Consider the following 22,339-nt stretch of genomic DNA (forward strand, 5'->3'; position numbering starts at 1 on the left):
AAAACTAATGACATGGCCTCCTTGTTCACCTGATCTGAACCCCATTGAGAACCTGTGGTCCATCATCAAATGTGAGATTTACAAGGAGGGAAAACAGTACACCTCTCTGAACAGTGTCTGGGAGGCTGTGGTTGCTGCTGCACGCAATGTTGATGGTGAACAGATCAAAACACTGACAGAATCCATGGATGGCAGGCTTTTGAGTGTCCTTGCAAAGAAAGGTGGCTATATTGGTCGCTGATTAGTTTTTGTTTTGTTTTTGAATGTCAGAGATGTATATTTGTGAATGTGGAGATGTTATATTGGTTTCACTGGTAAAACCAAATAATTGAAATGGGTATATATTTGTTTTTTGTTAAGTTGCCTAATAATTATGCACAGTAATAGTCACCTGCACACACAGATATCCCCCTAAAATAGCTAAAACTAAAAACAAACTAAAAACTACTTCCAAAAACATTCAGCTTTGATATTAATGAGTTTTTTGGGTTCATTGAGAACATGGTTGTTGTTCAATAATAAAATTATTCCTCAAAAATACAACTTGCCTAATAATTGCAAAACAATTGCAAAACAAATTTCCCACGTGTGGGACTAATAAAGGTTATCTTATCTTATCTTATCTTAATTCTACACTCCCTGTATGTCTGTCTCCACGTTGGGTGAGTGTTGAGTAAGTGCATATGAGAGCATGAGGGTGGGAATGGATGTTTGTGTCTGTGTCTGCCTGTATGTCTGTGTCTATATGTCAGGTTGGGTATCAGACGCCACCTCTCTGGGGACATCTCAGGCCCTCCAAGGTATGGAGGCCTATCTCCCCCCACCACCACTTCCCCTGCCAGTGGCGGACTCCCTCAGACATCGGTGCGTTGGTAGTTCTTTGTGTCCGGGAATGGGCGTCCAGGTACACACCGGCTCACTCCTTGGTGGCTGCTTATCGGGGCCTGGGGCCTGGAGCCTGGAGCCTCGGTCACTCAGGCACAGCTGGCTGCCGGCGGAGCTCACGGGCGCGTCACTGCAACCCCCCCTGGCTTCTGCTCCGTGGCTGCTGAGTGAGCCCTCATCTGGGACTCTCGCCAGCTCTTTCTGGGACAGTGGCGCGGCTGCCCCTCTGTTGGTCTTCCTTGGTCTCTTGTGCTCTGAGGGCCTCTGGATGTCTGGAGTCTTGATCTCCTCCATACCTGTTCATGCCCTGGTGGACAGGGCTGTGGCCCCCCCCACACCCTCTAGCAGATCATTACATGAAGGAACCTTTTAAAAACAAGCGCGTCCATGCTCACAGGTGTACACACGGGTGCTCACACACACAAACTACACCCTTTTTGGCTCCTACCTCAAAGCACACTGTGCGCTGTCGATCTTACGTGCTGCACAATAATGTTTAATATTTAGCATTTACTGTTATATTCCCATATATCATCGTGATGTTGTTTATTATGTTGCTCTCTTTTTCTTCTGCTCGTTTTCTTTTTTCTTTCTCAACAGGTGATCCAGCTGATTGATATATGTATTTTTTGTCTGCTTATTTTGTTGGTGTCAAGAAATATACTCTAAAACACTTCTTCAGTAAAGAGTCAGAGAAGAGAAACACACAGAACTTCTTGCTAGCAAGGGCAGCCTCCAGCACTGAGGCTCGCGCTGAGGACTGCCCCGGTCTTTATTTATACTTCAGTGGGTGCTTGTGTGTGTGTGTGTGTGTGTGTGTGTGTGTGTGTGTGTGTGTGTGTGTGTGTGTGTGTGTGTGTGTGTGTGTGTGTGTGTGGGGTCAGAGTGTGACCCCATAAAGACTTCCCTAAACCTGCTGGTCTCGAAGTCCAGCAGTTCATCAAACCAAAAAGCACTTAGACTAAAACTGATATAGCTACGTTAATCCTACCGTAAAACAATAAGACAAGGTACGACCTCTTCCCATGCTCCCAGAATGTGGGGGTGGACGCTAGAGCACCTTGAAAGAATGTTACAGACCTCCTAGGATGAGACATTCTTTCAATATGCCACCAACTATATACTTCTAAACACAAATGATTACATGCAGTATTCTACCATATGCAAACTTATATCATTAAAATATTATACTGACTACTAAGTACAATTTTCCATTGACAGTTGGTTTTTGTTTTTTTTGCCCTTTATCCCCGTCCCTCTTCTCTGCTGTTTTTCTTTCCCTCTGTCTTCCTCCCCTTTCTTTTCCTCAGTCAAGTCTGTCCCGTATTTAGCAAGTGAAAATAAACAATAAAAGGTGAATCAAATAGACCATTACGGTAAGGCTGGGATGGACCATTTGGTAAAGTAAATCCGTTGGGCATCTTTCTTCACCTTTAGACAATAATTCTGATGGCAGAAGAGCCAAACAGGGCAGGCAAAAAAACTAAAACAAAAAAACCCCCAAAAGAGTCCTTTATTTGTTAGGAAAAACCTTTCAAATCCATCCAACAACAACAGTGATCAAACCATTCCAGGCTTGAACGATCTGCAAAAGTCGACTTCCCCCATCACTCACTATGTTAGTGTTATCGACTAGTAAAAATGGACAAAACATGGAAATTTATTTATACCCAAATTCAATAACTTCCATAGTTTTAGATTCTCTGAATTAAAAAAAAAAAGTCAATTATGCATTCCTGCTTTGAAAAAATGTAACCATTTACACTATTTTCCTTTCTGTTATTCTTTAGGACCTCAAATGAAATAACCTACTTTGCTGTGAAACACTTGCTGTATTTACAATTATAAGAATTCATCTCTTGTTAGTTTAGAGCTTAACCTCTTAAGCACCAGCGCCCCCAGATACAGGGACAAAAGGGAGGAGATCGCATTTAGGGTTAGGCGTGTGTGCTTAAGAGGTTAATTTTGTTGCATCAATAATTAACATTTCATTACTTAATTAATTGCTTACTTGCTTGCATAATCTGTTCTGATCAAATGTTCTTGTTTTTATTTTCTATGTTTTTGTATATTGCAGTATAAAAATATAAGCTGATGCACATTAACCAGTCTTGCTCTGTGCAGCTGTTAAAGCTCTTTCTTAGTGCACAGTATACTCTAAATAGACAAAGTACAAACAGAGATTGTACATACAGTATAAAAAGTGTAGCTTTATCATATATGAAATTTGCTCGTACTCTGTTAACACATTCTTTTTGCACAAGACAAAAAAAGCACTTCCTCCTCAGAAGTGAGACATTTGCATTACAGTGTTGCTGTCTTTGCAGAAGTTACTAAATGAAAGAGAAAACACCTATTACTCTCACAGTTTGACTTTGGATTTCCACCACAATACCAAATGACTGTTTACAAGAGGTGAAAATGACCTACAAATGAATTGAACTGTGTGTGTTTAGAGGTTCAAGAACATCAAAACTCTAGAAATTTAGTCCCCTTCAAAAGTGCTTTGTTAGCACTTTTGTATATGTTGTAAATTTAAATACATTAAATTTTTTAAGCTTTACATTGAGTCACATTTGTTGTATATATTACATTTGCTTATCTGGAGCAAGCTAAGAACCCAGCTGTAGAACAGAGATAAAAACAGGATCATAGCCATGGTTTTATTGGTTATGTAAGGTATGTAAGCTTTTGTAAGGTAGCATCAAAACGTCTTTACTAACTGGGGAGCTGAGCAGGTAGTTATAGCCAGGTTGCCTTTAACTGCAAGAGACGAAATGGGGATCCAGGGCAACAGGTGACTCGGAATGTACTTTAATTTCCGAGTTCTGTTTGAAAGTGGAGTCAGTAGCTCTGGTTAGGTAGCTTGCATTAACGTAAAGTGCTTATGATTGCTGGAGCTGGCTTGAAGCCTTTTGGAGCCGTTGTAAGGGTGACACCTAGTGGCGATTATTTGCAGACGACAAGTCGTCGCCATCATTTAGCGTTACCCTTTAACTGTCTCACCGGCGTCTCCGAAAAACCAGTGTCACTTGTGACAAACAAATCTTGATCATCTGAAACAATTATTATTTCTCAGGACTCGGACGAGCGCTTCCTCATACGTCACCGACAGGCGACCAATGGCAGCGTTCATTTTCAGAGCTTACCCACCGCGAGGTAGAAGAATGTAATTCTACTCAGAAGCTTTTCTTTGCTGGTAATCATCTTATTTGGCGACACAGTGCAGGGAGGACTTCACTGAGAAACAGTATTTCGGATGAATGAGACCTGCATGTAGCCGTGTGCTCGACAGGTGTAGCGTCCTTGTGCTGTTTTTCACGAAATACTTTAGCTGCTCCTTGGGGTGACAAGCACATCGTGCTCACAAATGACTGATCCCCAGCAAAGGTAAATAACATACAGGAGGGAGGGAGTCTCTTAAAGGCTTGTATTTCTCATTTATTTACTCAGTGGACATACACGAAACTTTTGGTATTGATTTATTTCATTTGGAAAGCGATCTGGGTTCCCTTTGGCCTCGTTTTGCTGCCAAGCAGTTTCTGTCGTGTTTATTCATTTATTGTCTCAACGGACGAATCCCTGATTATTGTAACCAGATTGTCATGTCATTTTATTTATCGTCTGGATAAAGTAGAAGAGCAGCATACAGGAGAGAAGCTGCTTTGCCATAAACATTTCTCGTCACGTTAATCGTTAACATCTGTCTCGGATTTGGGGTCTTTAACCTCATCAGACGCAATGAAAAACACTGCCAGCGGCCCGCTGACAGTTAGTTATGAAGTGCGTGTCAAAAGCACTTCTCTAGTCTTTTTTGCTCCAGCGACAAACTGAATTTAAGTGTTGCTAATATTAGTTTGAATCATCCCGTCTTTAAACTAAACAAAAGGAGGAGGTCTTGACGTGACGTCACCATAATAAATCAAACGGCTTCTCTAGGCACGAGCAGCGAAGTTAATCACTATGTCGTCATTTGTGCACATTATACATTAAACGCATGTCTACTGCTGTGTCAGCGCGCTGTGACTTCATAGACATTCAAATAGTTTTTTTAATGACATTTTTCAAAGACTAAAATCATGAGGCAAAGTATTATAATTTTAAAATTATTGCAATTAAAAAAAGAAAACAATGATAGCAAAATTAATTGTACAACTACATGCAGTCAGTCTGCTATCAAGCACCTTACGCATGTAACGCAAAAGACGTTTAATGACTGATATTTGTTGGCCTTTGTGGTTTGGCTGTGCATCAAATTGACTGAGTGTGGTGCTGTTTCATGTAGACATGCAATAACTTGGACCTCGCAGCTGTGGAGACATTATCGCCATGAAAGGCTTCAGCTCCAGATTGGGCTTTTCGCTGGGCTTCATTTTAGGGGCCTGCAGTACGTACTTCTTCCTTCACCAGGTGTGGTTTGAGAGAAGTTACCCTGTTCTGTCAGGAGCTCAGGAAAAAGTCACTGCTGTAAGGGAGAGGCCGACCAGCTGGAGGAAGGAGGGAGCTGCTGTTAAGAATCTGCACCTTCCTCACCGTACAGGTGTGTTATGTTGTGAATACATTTTTTTTTCTAATTTAATAATAGCTTTCACATATTTACAGTGCAGGAAACATTCTAAGCCCGTGACTGAACTTTGCCTTAAAGTTTAGAGATTGGTTTACAGACACAACGGACTTGAAATAGCACCAAGTCTACTTTAGACTGTATAATGATGATAATACCTATTCTGCTTTGGACTGTGATGCATATATGGATTTTTTCCACTATTGCTTTCATGCTACTTCCAATTGGCATGGCCAAAATAATGACAGCTGAAAGGATGTGGAAGGGAACTAACTGCATATGTATCCAAATGTGTTAAGCAGAGTGTGGTGTGGCTTGTAGAATGACAAATGCAACAGGTCAACTGCATACCAGTTAACACTGCTATATACTGTCGTGTGTCCCTCCAGATGAAGACAGCCAGGTGGCAGATATGTTGTATCAGAAAGTACGTGTTCTCTGTTGGGTGATGACGGGGCCGTATAACCTGCAGAGCAGGGCCCAACATGTCAGGGCTACCTGGAGTCGGCACTGCAACATCGTCGTGTTCATGAGCTCTGTGGACGACCCTGACTTCCCCACTGTGGGCCTGGGGACAAAGGAGGGCCGTGACCAGCTCTACTGGAAGACCATTCGAGCGTTCCATTATGTCTACGAACACCACGGGAATGAAGCAGACTGGTTCTTAAAAGCGGATGATGACACCTATGTGGTAGTGGACAACCTGCGCTGGATTCTGTCCAACCACTCCTCCGAAGAACCAATCTATTTTGGCAAGCGCTTCAAACCTTATACCAAACAAGGCTACATGAGTGGGGGAGCAGGTTATGTACTCAGTAAAGAAGCCCTCAAAAGATTTGTGGAAGGCTTTCGAACCAAAGTTTGCACACACACGACCCCTGTGGAAGACCTAGCTCTCGGTCAGTGTTTGGAGAAGATGGGTGTTCTGGCAGGAGATTCCAGAGACACTTTGCAACGAGAAACTTTTCACCCATTTGTGCCAGAGCACCATCTTACTGGCAAGTTCTCCAAGAGCTTCTGGTACTGGAGCTATTGCTACTACCCAATTGTTGAGGCAAGTCCCCTCACATTAGTTTTATTTTTGAGCGAGTAATAGTGAAATGGGCTTACACATTGTGGTGGTAAAAAACAAAGAAATCTTTTCATACAAAGGCCATTTCTAAAATCCAGTTCACAGATAGCGCGTAGATAAAGCAGACAAACAGTGAGTGGATTAACCTTGTTAGAAAGGGGCAAGTTAGGTTAGGACGTCATGCTGATGACGGACTGAACCTTAAATTAGAAATCCTTTAATGTCATTAGCTTATGTCTTCCATTCAAGTGACAGAGGTCTTTCATTTAAAAAAGTGTACACACTTTTTTCTTAGTGAAAGTTACACTTACTGTCATATAGGCAATAATGTTTACAGTCTTTAACTGAAAGTACTTCAAAGACTGTATATTTAGTGCTAACACTAAAAAGTTCCTAATTTAGAAAAATAATCAAATTTTGAATTTAATGTCAGGCACATACAAACTTTCAAAAAAAGTTGGATCAAGAACATGTTTACTGCTGTGTGGTGTCATGTTTTCATTTAACAAAACTGCTTTAGAACTAAGGAGGCCAGCTTATATAGAAAACTTTTCAACAGTTCAAGCCCTTCTTTGAATTTTAGTGTCACACCATGCCAAACTTTTTCAATCGATGGCGTATCTGGACTTGTAAGCTAGCCAGTTTAACATTTTAAATATGGAGACATGCAATCAGAATATTGGCAAATTTGGTTTGACAATATTCTGACTGAAACCAGGAAGGTGTTTTCTTTAAAAACCAAAAAAGGCCTTCCTTTGGATGGCAACATAATTTGCTCCAAAATATGTTTGGCCACACATACTGTAGCAGTCAATTAGCCAATCACATGGCAGAAACTCAGTGAATGTAGGTATGAGGACCTGATCATGATGACCTAGAGACTTTCAAACTGACTATCAGAATGGGGAAGACAGTTTCAGATGGGCTGGCCTAAGTGTTTCAGAAACTGTTGCCCTACTGGAATTTTCCTTCATAAACATCTGTACAGTTCACATAGAAAGGAGAAAATATCTAGTGGGAGGCAGTTCACTGGGTGAAAATGCCTTGTTGATGCAGAAGTCAACAGAGAATAGCCAGATAGTAACTCAAATAGCACTTGTTATAACCAAGATATGGAGAAGAACATCTCTCAGCGCACAACATCTTGAGCCTTGAAGCAGATGTACCAGAGCAGTAGAAAACCACACTGGTTGCCACTACTGTCAGCTAAGAACAGAAAACAGTCTCGCACAGGCTCATTAAGACAATCGGATGGTCCGGTCAGAAATTGCCATAGCAACATGAAAGTATGGTCCCATCCTGCCTGTATCGCAGGAATATTCTCTTGGCACACTTGGCACAGCACCAACTGAGCATTGTTTAAATGCCAGAGCCTACATTACTATTATTTTTGACCATTTGCATCCCTTTATCACCACAGTGTATTTATCTTCTGATGGCTGCTTCTAGCAGCCATCTGTCAAATCAACAGAACACTGTGGTGAAACATGAGAATCATGGATGCGGAGCCCATGAATCTGCAGCAAATGCATGATGCTGTCAGGTTCATATTGAGAAAAATCTCTGAGGAATGTTTCCAGCACCTCGTTGAATATATGCCAGTATTAAGGCAGATCTAAATGCCACTAGCAAGGAAAATCTAATGAAGTGGCTAATGGATGTATATTGTTGAGCATTAATGCTACCTTCACAGTAATCCAAGTAATCAAGGGTTGAGGAAACTTCTTTGAAAGCACAGTTTTACAAATTACAGGTGACACCATGCTTCAAAAGGTTGAATAAAGAAAAGGTATGCTTGACACAAATCTAATATGATAAATTAAAGGATAAAGTGGTTAAAACTACTTGGCTCAAAGAGTGTTGCAAAACGTGACCACTTGTTCATAAGTGATACTTAAATAAACTGATAAATAAGTAAATAAATTATCCAGCTATTCAGTGGAACGTTTGCTTTGATTTCCAGACCAAATGTCTGAGTGAAACGTAAGCCTTTCCAAACCTACAGTTCATCTACGGTTATCACCCGAAGCAGGATTAGTCAGTTAACCAAGTAACTGATTTAATCGCACCGAGCAGGGTCTCTGAACATGTGAAGGAATAATCAATAATTCTGACCAATTTATATCTCTTTATTTATTTAATTATTTAGAATCACATTTAAAAACTGTTGCCTGATGTTTTGTATATTTTACTTTGAATTAGAAACATAGGCATTGATTTAAATGAATCATCAGAAGAGTACTGACTAAAATAAATGAATATGTGAGTATCTAACACATTCAAGTTGTGTGCCTGACCCTTGCAAACAATAATTGAATTGGAAAAAAGAAAGTGTTCATTTTAAAGTAGACGATTGCAGCACAGACAATGTGCTGTCGAATGAGGGGAAAATTGGTCAATTTGTTGCTGATGATGCAACTAATCTATTGTACTTTGCAATTAAAATGAGGCAGGTTCATTACTGATGCTGTCAAGTGCTGTCTGCCTGAGTATGGAGCTGCTTTATTTTTATTTTTTAAAGGGTAATAAGAACATAAATGTACTTTTAATATTTTTAAGCCACAATTATTATTTTTTTTTTCCTCAGACAATGAAAAGGAAAAACTGTGACAACATGTGTCCGTTTATGAAACAGTAGTTAGTTTTAATATTACTCTTATTATTCTTTCTGGGTCACAAAATAAACATTTAACATATTTTCAGGTGAGAATGTAGCTGTGTAAACCTCAAATATCTGCTCAGTTTATCAAGACACCGCATATTTTCAAAAGCTCTCCACGTTTTCGGACACGTCTGTTACCCACTAGCTCGATAGCTACCCGGGGGCAAGGCTCACTAGAGCCGTGAGAACACCGGACTCCCGGCAAATCGTGTTCAAACCCACCACCGTCTTTCGCTACTCAGGTTAAATATATATGAGTCACTTAGATAACTTAAAAATGTTATTGTTTGGCTTTTTTTAGTATTTTATTTGTTCCTGAGTAAATCGCTTTGGCTGAGATTAAAGTTATAGTTTTTACACAGCTGAATAAACGTCAACCAGACAGCTGATCATCAGAAGTGTGAGATGCTGGAGAATATACTCCGGTGTCCTGTTATAGTTTAGATAGCAAGGAGTTTATTAAACTTCACCGAAACAATCTGCACATTTCATTAAAATTTAATAAACTATCATCTTGTCTTTATTTTTAGTTAGCACAGACCTTAAACACTTAAAGCTGTAAGCTAATGATAGTTATATAAGAGCAGATGCTGCTGGTGCAATAAGCTGTAGTTTTACGTCCAATGGATGATGATCTGATAGTCGACTATCAAAATAATCGTTAGTGGCAGCCCTAATGTGCAGCACTCTCTTTTCTTTGGACCGTATGTGGTTATTTGTCTTTATTAAATCCAATATTTTGTTGAAAATTACATTTCAGTTCAGAGATTGAAAGCAGAGAGCAGTGTACACTTTGTACAAGGACGATTACTGATCATGTTCTCAGGTGTGGGCATTAAAGCAAAACTCAGTGGTTTACAATAGCAATGACTATCAATGTGATTATGGACGGTGACTGCTACTCATGTAGTAAAAATATGAATACTTCAGTGTTAACATATTTTGAGTGAGTTGCTTTTTATTGTTCTGTGTGTGGTTTATGTTTTTAACCTACGTGTTATTCTTCCTTAGGGTCCGCAGTGCTGCTCAGACCTGGCTGTATCGTTTCATTATATCGAAGCAGAGCTGATGTACGTGATGGAGTACTACACCTACCACCTAAGAGCGTATGGTTATATTCCACGCTACCAGCCCTCTTTACGTCATGGTTTGAATGTCAGCCCACACTCGCAGACGGCTGTAACAGCGGGACTTAAAGCAGTTCGAGGGGTGAAGGACGGAAAGAATCGCACAACTGTTGCCTTTTCTCTCAATGGAAACCAAACCAAAGAGGATACGGTGACAGAGGAAAAGGAGACGGAGAATTTAAACTCCCATCTCACTGTGAACAGGACTGCAGTCGAATAAAACGCTGTATTGTATTAGCTGTGTTGTGTTTTTAGATGGTACTGAATGTGTTTTAACTGCAGTGTGTCTGATCGCCATCAGAAACTACATCAGGAGCACCTGTGGCTACTTTCCTTCTGTGATTAGTCAAGAAGAACTGTGGTGAAAAGTATGACTTTTTCAGATAACCCTTTTACTGCGCACTAACAACTCTTTTCTGCTGAGTATGACAACATGAGTGAGTTGTTAAAGATAAGAGATGTTTGAGTGGAGGCTACATGTGTCTCAGCTGTGTTCAAACAATATGAACATCTGGTTTAGCCTTAATTATATTTGACATCATCAGTGTTTGAATTTATTGTCACAGCCAATGTGCTTGGAGTTATGCAGGAAAAAGCAATAGATGTATGACATTTATTATTAATTGTGAGTAATTAAGTAATTTGGCATAAAATGCTTCAAGTTAATAAATTAATTTTGTTTAAATTTCGTTTGTAACTCAATCTAATTAACACACGCTTTAAAACCAGAGCCAGGATGTTTGATATGATGTTTGTTTCAGAAATGCAAAATAAAGTGTTTTCTTTTCACCTTTCAGAGTATATTTGAAACCCCCCGTTGAACCGTTTGAGCACCTGATTTTATTTAACCCAACACTGTGATTGAACAGTATTGTCTCAACATGAGACAACAGCTTGAAGAATCACTTAAACAACAAGGGAAACTGCACCGACGTTTAAATGAATGAATTATGTATAAAAATTACATTTATTTTGAACTTTAAGAAAAAGAATGACATGATAAAGAAATAGAATTTATTACTTCTAATTATGCTTTGTCTCCAAATAAAACCGTACATTATGCTTGGTACATTGTCACTTTCATAAGCCAGGTACAGTGGGAATCATGTGTTTTTTTTTTTGTTTCTATCAGACATTTGGTTTGCTGTTGATGCTCTCGGTGACATTCTGTCATTGTAGCCAAATGAAAGTAACTCTCAGTGTCTACAGTCCCTGAAGTAACCTGCAGGAAAAAAACAAAACACATACATGGACATAAGTACCCTAAAAATCCACTGTGAGAACTACAAGTAGAGATTTACTTTAAGAAATGAAAAGCATGCAGATGGTTTGCATAAACCAGTCCCTTTTAAAACACCCCAAATCTTCCGAAGTTCTATGTCTGAAATCGGTTTTATCCTTAATTATGCAGGATGATCATTAACTTATTTTTTCTAAACAGCTGACATTTGGTGATGTCTGTTTAAGAATAAGGAAGAAGCACTCACCTCAGCCTGCACTTGTTGAGAAAAATGCCTCTCCTCTCTGGATACTCTCTCCTCCAGGCACCATTATCTGTAACATATACATAGAAAACATGAATATGAAAGGCGACAAAGCTAAAAGGACATGGATATTAGACACCTGCCATACACTCACCAGTCTCTGCGTTTCTCCGTCCCATAAGTCCAATAAAAATGTCATCCATCTCCCCTTATATATAAAAAGCAAAATGCAATATTTCATGACAATTTTAAACGGTCGTTTTACGCCATAAGTAAATTACAAAATCTTACTTTTTTGGGATGGTTGTTCAGCGTCAGCCTCTGATGAAGAAAATAAAACAAAAACAGAAGACCGGCGAGATTTTCAGAAACATTGCAGCAAATATTTTATTCTTCAGTTTATAGCTTCAGCATTACTGTCATCATACATCACACACACACACACACACACACACACACACACACACACACACACACACTATATATATATATATATATATATATATATATATATATATATATATATATATGTGTGTGTGTGTGTGTGTATGTATGTATTATTATATATTTTTTTAAACTGGTCATGTTCGCCCGTCGAAAACACTAACCTGCACTTCTTCTGCCCATCAGACCCACAAAGCTGTCATAATCCAAGTCATTATATCTCTTCAGGATGTTCCGCTTAAAGTTCTCTAAGCCTATGGTCTGCTGCAATAATGAGAAGAATAAAACAAAATCTGATTATTCTAAAAGATGTTCTCAGACTCTGGCGCGATGTGGCAGCCTCGCTTCTGTCAGTATGCCCCAGGGCAGCTGCGGCTACAACTGTAGCTGCCTCCACCAAAGTGTGAATGTGAGAGTGAATGAATAGTGGAATTGTACAGCGCCTTGAGGGCCCCGAAAAGCGCCATATAAATGCAATCATTATTATTATTATTATTACGTGCCCGGGAACCTACATCTGAAGTTGATCTGCGCGATCCGGGCTCGTCGCATCTGCACCGGCTGTAGCGAAATTCCATGACGAGGAAAAAAGTCACCAGTAGCAAACCTCTTCTCATCTTGTTGGTGTCGCCTGTGCAAAAACAATTCGTTTTATAAGGTGTTTTCGTAATGGGGAAATTCATTGCATTTTCATTAAGAAACCCACTGCGCACAAGGGACGATGCAATCGGTGCGTAAAAACGCACAATTTACTGTTCGCAAAGTTAGATTGAAGAGAATTTTTCAAAATCAGTAAATAACAGATTCATATTGATCAAAGACAGTAGTTTTACGCAGTGTTTCTTTCTGTTCCGTTACCAAAGAGTTAAAGTAAACCTTAAACTATCTTCTTTCACAACAAGATAACAGTTTAAATGTTATTTTAAAGATCATTTTTAAGCATTAAGACATTTTTTTTTAGCTTTTACCTGTTTTCTGTCGAGCAGATAATGCGGTTGGCAAGTCAGCTGAGTGCGCCCAAGTGCAAAGTAGAGTGGAATCGGCTAGATCCCGCTGTGAGAGCCAGTCCGGATGAATGAAGCGTCTGGGCTTTGGGGTAATAAATAATAGCTGGATACCTGCGTAACGCCAATCAGCAGCGTAGGTGGAGTACTCTTTTATCACGTTGCACTGAAGGCTACAGAGCCTACTCATTGATGGTCATGATGATGATGATGATGAGAGCGTCTGCCCCTCCCCTCCCCCCGCAACTCCTCACTGCACACAAAACACGCACACACCCTTTTAAAAAGAAAAGAAAATAGAGAAAAGTTTAGGATTCGTGACGAGGATACATGTTTGTTTTCGTGGACTGAAGCACACCACTGAACATATTTGGAAAAAGATAAGGCTATATCTGCAGTTAGTTTGGGGAAGAAAGGATATAGAAGTCAATTAATCTGACCATTTTAATGGCTTTTAATTTTACATCAACATGGAATTTTTTTAGGAGACAGAATATAAAATATACCATATATAATTGATCTCTGCTGGTTTGAAAGCAAGACTTAAATATGTTTAATATCACTGGGTAGAAATATTATCAGCACAACCATTTTTAGAGCCTATACGCGGTGAGCTGAGCTTGGATAGACACATCTTCATACCAGTCCTGACACAATGAGTAACATGTTATTCAGACATCATTTGAAATTGTTTTCATGCTTGCTAAATTCTCTGTTAAATGGTGTGCGACAGGTGGTGAGATGAAATGTCATCACCTGACAACCACTGAGGGACTTTTTATACATTTTTTGTGAGTGAAAAACTGCATGGGTAAAATGCTCAAGAACTGCTACTTTTTCAAATTAATTCAGCATAGCCTGGAAATTTAGTATATACTGTCAGTATTCACAGAAATCCTGAAACGTGTTTAAACGTGTTTAAACATGTTTTCACCAGCCTCTGAAAATGGCTCAAATTTAGTGCAAGTACCAAACCTATAATTTTTCTTGCAATTACACAAGCAATTAGAGTTGTGTTGGTGTTTGTTTACGCATTCAGAATGCAAACAAGCATAATTCTTCAGTAAAGCAAAGTTTGAGATTCAAATTGTAGTGCAGGCAAAGGGAAGTAATGCACATCAATTACTGTGGTCTGGAGATTTAGGACCGATGTGAGAGGGTGTGACACTGACAACAAAGCATTAAGCCGGAATCCAAATTGTGCCTTTCACATGTTAAGAAATGGCTTCCCATTTCCATATTTGTCTTGTTCCTGTCTGTAATCGTGCGGGGATGGGTCAGGGTGGGGATTGCAGCAGTGCAGGGGTCCGGGATGGGAGATCCGTCAGAAGTGGGGAAGTCATTAATTGCGTTTTTGCATTATTGATGAGTGTTTCTTTCTTATCTCCCCTGGTAATCAAAGCAACCCAGTAACACAAGGAAAGAGTGCCAGTGGCTGTTTTTCCACAGCATGCAATTGCTGGGAAAGCTTCTCATTTAATGACAAGGTGAGTAGATATATTGTATCGATTATGTTAGCCAACATTGACATCCTGCTACAGACGACATTACAGGCACATATCTTGCATAGTGCTGAACAATAATGTCTTGTATCTTTCTGCTTTACAACATTTGGAAGTCATCCAATCCTGCCATCCTACTCAGTACCAAACCTGTTGAACTGTCATTATGTATGCGCTTCCCTCAGAGCTGCAGACAGCTGGATAATCTCTAGTCCTGACAGGTCAGCTGGACCTTCACAGCTGGCTCAGTAACAGCAGGTAGACCATGGTGGCTATAGGTGAAGCAGTATATAAAACAAAAACAAAAACACAGACCAACACCATGATGAGATCATTCTATGCGAATGAATTTGAAACAGTGTTTCCATGCAAGCCAAATTTCTGTTTTTATTATAGTGACTAATCCTTTGGCCAACTAAATTAATCTCAATCTTTGTTTGCAGCAGTTAAGTGTTGTTAAAGTTTAAACCTCTCATGTAATCACGTTCTTCTATATCTCACAGATATTCATCTGAGTATAAAGAGTGGGACATCCTTGTCCACATAAAATATCCTCGGGTTTCAACCTGTTTGATAATTTAAAAAAAAATTGCCAATTGATCCTGCTTTTTCTGCAATGCTTATTGAATTAACAGGCTGAATAGATAGAGGTAACCTTGCTGTGGAACCCATAGAAAAAGAGAATGAGAGAAGGAAAAATGTTTAAAACATGCGCAGACAGAGAAAGGATAATAATTTCCGTGTGTGTTACTTTGTGTGGGTTTCTTTGGTTCAAATTTCCAACATGTTTGGCAGCTCAGTTTATTTGGAGGTCCACGTAAGGACATGAGGATAGAGATTCATACATCTGTGTAGCTGCGTACTTGGCAGAGGACAGAGCATGGAGTACAGTCATAATCCTTTTGCTCGCCTTTCTCTTTAATGGAGCTGCCAATCATCTGTTTGTGGGAAGGAGGGAAGAGGTTCACAGTGACGCCACAGCCCTTATATGGGAGTGATGGTATGAAGAAATACAGGATCAGATGGGTACAGAGGAGCTTATTGTGTGAGGCTGAGAAGAAGGAGTGAGACTGTAAGTGTGAGAAATTGCATGGTGTACATTTAGCTACAAATGACTGCGTGTATGCTGCCGGACTTACAGATGAGAGTCTCCGTCCATTGAGTCCAAAGGGTATTCTACAAGTGTGAACGCCTTCACACACTCAGCGGCAGTTCCTGCTGATCACTGTTGCTTGTGGCGACGTATAGACGAAAATAAGCAGATCTAGTCTCTTCTCCACGGTAGATCATAAGACACACCTGTCAGTAATTGACTTAATAGGCTTTTAATCCAGTGGGTGATTTTAACTCAGACTCCACTTTATACATCTCCTTGAGGCGTGTAAAATGATTTTGATGGACCCGTTTTTTTTTAACCCACTCTTTCCTGATCTCTGACTCGCGAGGTCCTGAAGTGTCACTTCCATCTAAATGTTAATTTGAAGGCTGCTTCTTTAAAACTGACATGGATGCTGATATGTCTTGAAATACTATTAGCATAAGACCATACTGGGTATGTGAGATTGTGAGCTGCGGTGTCTCGAAACCAAAATCCTTTTTGTTTTTCTCAGTGTTTTCCAAAAGTGTTTTTCTGCTGTCTACTTGTCAACAGGTTTTTTCTCTTTGTCCTCTTTAATCTTCTTTCAGTGACAGCGGTTGGCACTGGCCTTCGGGAGAAAATAAGATGCTCTGGTGCTGTTGAGCCTCTTGAATCACTCTTTTTTAGATTGGTGAACTTTTCCTTCTGACTCAAAACAGTATTTTGTATTGATCATGGAGTGAGAATAGTCTCAAAGACACATTCACATCCTGTTCATCACAGACACAATCGCCGTCTCTCACGTCTCATGCCTACCACCTTTTTTTTAGTTAATAAAATGTGTGACATCAGAAGTTTTAAATCAAACACACCGGGAACATAGAAAGTTTGTTATTGATGATGCAGTTTGTTTTTTGCCAAAGGGGGTTTACTTTTTAAACTTACAGTGTATTATCAAGCACAGTCTTATCAAAACTAGGATGATTTTTCATTTTCAGCGCCGTGATGAATGCCTCTCTTCCTCTGTTAGGGTTAGATGTTTTTGCTTTATGAATTGTACCGCTGCCAACTTCCCAAACCTTTTAACTGCTCCTGTTACCACTCACAAATTTTCTTTTCTTCCCCCCCCCCCCCCCCCCCCCCCCCCTTTTTTTTTACATTTGGCTTTTGTGTTATTGGGTAAAGAAAGTGCAAAAGAGCGAGGCTATATTTACTGTAATAACAGCAAAGAGCTACAACAAGTAAGAAACCTAGCTGACTGAATATTCACTTAGACCTCAACTACATGTGTATTGTTTGACACAAAGACAGAACTGTCTCTGAAGATCTGAGCACTTTACGCATACAACACCCACCCAGTGGTGACTGAAGTCACCATTCATTCTGTTAACCTTAACTTTAAAGCTGACTTTATACCTATTACCGTATATAAGCTTGAAACCAGGTTGAAGAAGCAATAACTTGAAGTAATGTCATGTGCTAAAGATCATCTTTTTTATTAAAATCTTTAAGCTGAACCGAACAATTTGATTGAAACACAATTTTTAATGCCCACCTCTGTTTTACCATTCTGTTTTTTCTGTTTTCATCTGTATCTCACTCCATGCAGCCTCTATTCAGTGTTCAGACCGGCTAGAAAACAGACGAGTTGCCAAACCAACCAATGAAGAGGTTAAGAGAACAGGCTCTTAAACCACTATTTTGGACTGGGAGGTGTGTCTTTTTGGGCATGTGGGTAGATGATGGTGATGTAAAATATAGTTCACAGGTCATTACCATGATGTCTCTGAGCACCCACAATGCAACAGAGCTTCCATCACACCTGCGTATAAAAGTGAGTGAGTGTGTTTTGATGTGGCCTCTCTCTGGAGCTTATTTTATTTTGTCCGTGGCCTGCTCATAAAATTGTGTCAAGAGCAATTACGGAAATACAAGATCAAGCGAGCAACATACTGACTGAGGCAGAAATTGGAAATCATGAAGCAGTTCATGCATTATTCACCCTCTGATTCAGAAATTTTGTTATTAAGTGTTTTATTGATGGTGGATGTTTGTTTATCTATTTGAGCAAAGTTTTATGTCCATATTTGGAGTAATGGCAGCATAAATGTTTAAATGTATGAATGCACAATTAGCAAATAAACTGCCCTTTTTTTTCACTTGGGATTTGACAGAAACTCATGAGACACTGGGAAATTTCCCAGGAGAGTGTCGGAAATAATCTGGACTCATTGATCTCAGCTCTTTTCTGTAGCAATCACCACAGCAATCACCACAGTCATTTCCCGAATTAGTCCTTTGTTCTTAATTTGCTTATGGGGTCAGCTGCTTCCAAATAAGATGCATAAAAAGCTTTGAGGTGTGTGATCCTCTGCAGACCGATGGCTGCTTTGACCATGCTTGCCAAAATTCAAAATCTGAAATTCACCTGAAATTCAAAAGTCAAGGAATGACAAGTCTAGACCAAACATGAATCCTGCACAGCAGTAACTTCAGACAATAAAATCACTTGCCTATGAACAAACCTCTGGCAATTGTTTGTTTCATGTGGTCTCTTCACAGGAGACCAAGTCAATGAAACACATTATTCATGGAACACTCTTAATATGTTGCTCCTGTGTTATCTGCAAGAAACAGCTGTTATTGCTTTTATGGTGTGAGGGTCAGCTATTGATCAAACTGACACAGCAGGATAGCGGTGTTTCACTTGAAAGGAAACCTGTAGCAGCTATTGGCAATTTTTTGTGTTTGCTCATGTTGTGAACCCAAAGAGAATTCTCCTGGCTCTGTTGGATTGATATAAGGTGGTAGTAATTGCTATTTATTTTATAAAGTAATAATAACTAACAATAAAATATAGATTAGATACATTTATGATGCACTTATGATGATTTAAGATGCACTAATTAATATTTAATTTAATTTAATTTAATTTAATTTAATATTAACAATTGATCAACTAATGTGAATGTTGTAGTGACAAACTAGGTCAGGAACAACTCTGACTTTGATAATGTTATTTTGTACCATCTATGGTCATCTGCAGGTCAGATGACTGATGACCTGCAAACTAAAAACACCGCTGTGATGCATTTCATTAAAGCCGAGCTTCTTCAGCTTTGACTTCATTCTTCTGAGCCACCACTGTATCATCACCTGGATATTTTCTGTCATTTTCATCAAAAATACAAAAAAAATTGTGGCTCTTAACAGAACTTCAACTGTCATGATCAAAATCAAGTGTTATCATTCTAGTCTACACTCTACCTCCACAGCGATCTGGATGGACTGTTGACCACAGCTTGCTGGCTAACCTGTCAAGGTTGACTAATGCCACAGTTGAGATGAACAAACTGTCGTTCTGGCTATTTAACATTCAGTCACTCACCATCTCCTCTATTTTGTGATTTGCTGAGTGCTGTGAGTTTTACTTGACAATAATTTTGGACAGCTAAATCGAGGTATTTCTCCTGGGATCTCATTCTACAACAAGAAGTGGAAAGTATCCTCTAAAACTATTCCTCATTATCCCTCATTTGAGGCTATTGTCTTACAAATCAGCGGGCCTACTCCCAGTATACACTTACTACAGTGTACTGAACGCCCAAGCTAAATGAGGTCTTTGTAAATTACTTTGCAAATTTAGTTTGTTTCATATCCTCTAATGCTATTTTATCCGGTGATTATAATATACATATGAACACCGTCACTAATCCTCTTATAAGTGCCTTCTCATTTGGTCTTTTTGTAACTACTAATTTATTGATTTTCCAACTCACTCTGAGGGCTATATTCTTGATATTATCTGTTGGTGTTGTTCCGCAGAACCGTAGAACATCTTATCTTCTCCTGATGAACAAGTGTTTTTTTTTTATACAATTATGCACTACACAGTTTTCTGAATACTTTTGTTGCTTTGAGAACTCAGACTTTCTCATTCACTCTGCTCCCTGTTTCACCCTGGAATCACACCAACTTAAAACTGCAATCAAAGAATATGGAATACAGTTTTACTGCAATGAGCAGTGTAATACTTTTCTGGCCTTTTTCAATACTAAGGTTAGTAATACTCATCAGCAGCTGTCTCTACGTAATTCCAGAAGCCTTTACAGCTAACAGTACTGCTATACTTGTACATGCTCTGGTTCCATCTCGTATTGATTATTGTAATACTATCCTCTCTGACTTATCAAACAAAATTTTCCACAGCCTTCAACTGGTTCATAATGGGGCTGTTCTTGTCATTACAAGAACCCCATCTGTAGAAGATATTACTCCTGTCCTCCAATAGCCTTATTGGCTGACTGTAAAATATCACATCAATTTTAAGTTTCGGCATCTTACTTTCAAGTATCCCTATAAAGCTCCACATTTCTTTGATATTCTGCACATTGCCACTCCTTCCCATACTCTGAGATCATCCTGCGCTGTTACTTTCATTATACCACCTGATCGACTGACCACCATGGATATTAGGGCTTTCATCTAAGTTGTCCTTCTTCTTTCCAACTCTTTCCTGCACCGCACTTGCAATATTGATTCCCTCTCTATTTTAATGCCAGTCTTAAAACACATCTGTTCAAGCTTCTTTGTTCTGTTTGATTCTGTATTGGTTGAACTATTTAATTCTTTGTGTTGAACTATTAAATTCTTTGCATATACATACAGTGATTTTGGTATTTAAGGTGTTCTTGAGTACCTTGAAAGGCACCTATAAATAATATGTAATATAATGTATCATCATCATCATCATCATCATCATCATCATCATCATCATCATCATCATCATCATTATTATTATTATTATAATTATTATTATTATTATTATTATTATTATTATTATTATTACTACTACTAATAATAATAATAGCACTGTGGGACCAAATTCTGGATATATAAAAAGTTTTACATAAAACTTTTCCTATTTATCTGGATGCCATATTGCAAATGCTGACCTGACACTCTCAGTGAATCATCTCTTCTTCCTTATATATTTCCTTACATAAGCTCAATAATAAAAATGTGCTCTTATCATCTGATTAGTGAAAACAATATTGTCGATTTTACTCTAAATTTACTCTAAATCGACCAATTTCAGAATGCTGGATAGAAACCTGCAGATTAAAACTCAATAAAGTAAGTTTTAAGATTGCTGGGTAGATGCTATTGTGGCTCGACTCACTTGTGAGCTCATCACCCAGTATCAGTAGTATAAATGTAATCCTTTTGGCAACCCCCAAAAAACAGTCTGTGTTTTTGATCGTCAAATCAGCATCTCTACAATCAAATTGCTGCAGTATGAAGTATTAGCTTATGCTGTACTGGTACTGGAAAATAATTGTAATATAATTAGGTTGGCACTTTGTATAAAGATTAGAACCGAAACTGCCAGTTTAGAGCACACAGCACGTTTGACCTCTGTGTACATCGAAAGGGCGCCTTTTGCTTTTAGTCCACTCATTTCTAAATTTTGTTTATACTTTGAATAACTGAATTATTCACAGTATTATGTTGCTTTCCTCCTTCAAACGTGTCTAAAACATATGTACAATGTGTGTGTTCTAATGTTATTTTTAATATCTTTAAAAAAAGTGAATACAAGTGAATAGACTTTTAATGTCGTTGCAATGAAGAGAATCAAAACAGCTGGTGGGCAAGTGGAGTTCTAAATAAAGTCATACCACAGTTTACAAAATGGCATGGCTGTTACATGGTGACTAATATTCTGGCAGCAGGACTGAGTTATAAATGCCCAGTGTCTGCTCTGAATGTAATGGCCGATTAGCTATGTGAGCTTGCAAGTGTAATTGTTGAATGCTCACAGTACTGCATTTAAATGTTTCTGTTCAGTGATTGTATTTGAGTAAATCTTGTTTTGTTGCTTTCCACAGACGGACAGAATGTACAAAAAAGCCCAACCAGCCCCACCCTCACGAAACACAATGAAACACTTGTGCAGGAACACACTCACACATAGCGATGACTGATGGCCCAGGGCTCTCCTCTGTAAATGACAAGTGCCATCCATAACGGGTAGGCAGGGGTTGGTAAAGTGATTATGTTCATAACACACAATGTCCTGGTAAACACAGCTGGCACCACGTCTGTCAGGCTAGACATGAGAGCAAATCGCTCAGTCCATGTAGAATTACTGATAGTGTTTTAGGTTCGTCTTAAGAGAGGGTTGTCATTGACATGGCAGATGGACTACACCTTTATTCCACCTCACTTACTGGAGAAGCTGACTGTTTAAACGAGAGGATGTCAGAGACAGCCAAGTATGATAAAACCTGATAATATGCTAGGAGGAGGAGACTTCGAGTCTATCGTGAGCATGGAGTGCACATTAAAAACTCATTAGGCATCACTATCTGATACTCACATGCATTATAATTCATTAGAAATATGGCAGCACTACATAATGTGACTTTTATCTGTCAGTTTCATCTTCTGATTAGAATGATTGTAGTGTGGTTTGCTTATGATAATACACTGTCCATAAATACATGGTCAAAGG

The 22,339-nt window shown here is 39.1% G+C and overlaps 2 protein-coding genes across 5 annotated transcripts; one reads left to right on the forward strand and one right to left on the reverse strand.

Annotated features, from left to right (window-relative positions):
* Nucleotides 1-3,939: 3,939 nt before the first annotated feature.
* Nucleotides 3,940-10,894, forward strand: c1galt1la (core 1 synthase, glycoprotein-N-acetylgalactosamine 3-beta-galactosyltransferase 1, like a). Of its 2 annotated transcripts, none has more exons than XM_085344637.1 (4): nucleotides 3,940-4,275; nucleotides 5,171-5,437; nucleotides 5,839-6,503; nucleotides 10,195-10,894. In XM_085344637.1, exons 2-4 carry the CDS (start codon nucleotides 5,215-5,217, stop codon nucleotides 10,528-10,530), a joined length of 1,224 nt encoding a protein of 407 aa, XP_085200763.1. In that variant the 5' UTR covers nucleotides 3,940-4,275; nucleotides 5,171-5,214; the 3' UTR covers nucleotides 10,531-10,894. The 2 variants fall into 2 exon arrangements, with proteins under 2 accessions (XP_085200763.1, XP_085200764.1); XM_085344638.1 differs by having other exon boundaries at nucleotides 3,942-4,275; nucleotides 5,171-5,425.
* A 619-nt stretch (nucleotides 10,895-11,513) lies between these two features.
* Nucleotides 11,514-12,855, reverse strand: tac3a (tachykinin precursor 3a). 3 transcript variants are annotated; one of them, XM_085344794.1, is made up of 6 exons: nucleotides 12,755-12,855; nucleotides 12,403-12,506; nucleotides 12,086-12,115; nucleotides 11,949-12,002; nucleotides 11,798-11,864; nucleotides 11,514-11,532 (listed from the first exon to the last, which is right to left on the reverse strand). In XM_085344794.1, the coding sequence occupies exons 1-6, from the start codon at nucleotides 12,853-12,855 to the stop codon at nucleotides 11,514-11,516; spliced, it is 375 nt and encodes a 124-aa protein (XP_085200920.1). The 3 variants fall into 3 exon arrangements, with proteins under 3 accessions (XP_085200920.1, XP_085200921.1, XP_085200919.1); XM_085344795.1 differs by having other exon boundaries at nucleotides 12,403-12,502; nucleotides 12,754-12,855; XM_085344793.1 differs by having other exon boundaries at nucleotides 11,934-12,002; nucleotides 12,403-12,502; nucleotides 12,754-12,855.
* Nucleotides 12,856-22,339: the final 9,484 nt, after the last annotated feature.

This window comes from Diplotaxodon limnothrissa, linkage group LG20 (assembly GCF_057381915.1).
Source record: "Diplotaxodon limnothrissa isolate DT_005_m linkage group LG20, D_limnothrissa_male_GT1.1, whole genome shotgun sequence".
NCBI classification, from domain to species: Eukaryota; Metazoa; Chordata; class Actinopteri; order Cichliformes; family Cichlidae; genus Diplotaxodon; species Diplotaxodon limnothrissa.

Excerpts from the sequence above, each read along its gene's own strand:
- tac3a (XM_085344793.1), bottom strand. The coding sequence starts at position 12,855 with ATGAGAAGAGGTTTGCTACTGGTGACTTTTTTCCTCGTCATGGAATTT. Across the intron at positions 12,003-12,085 it reads TGAACAACCATCCCAAAAAA|GGGAGATGGATGACATTTTT; the intron begins GTAAGATTTTGT and ends TTTATATATAAG. Across the intron at positions 11,865-11,933 it reads GACTGGTGAGTGTATGGCAG|ATAATGGTGCCTGGAGGAGA; the intron begins GTGTCTAATATC and ends TATATGTTACAG.
- c1galt1la (XM_085344637.1), top strand. The coding sequence starts at position 5,215 with ATGAAAGGCTTCAGCTCCAGATTGGGCTTTTCGCTGGGCTTCATTTTA. Across the intron at positions 5,438-5,838 it reads CCGTACAGGTGTGTTATGTT|ATGAAGACAGCCAGGTGGCA; the intron begins GTGAATACATTT and ends GTGTCCCTCCAG. Across the intron at positions 6,504-10,194 it reads GCTACTACCCAATTGTTGAG|GGTCCGCAGTGCTGCTCAGA; the intron begins GCAAGTCCCCTC and ends ATTCTTCCTTAG.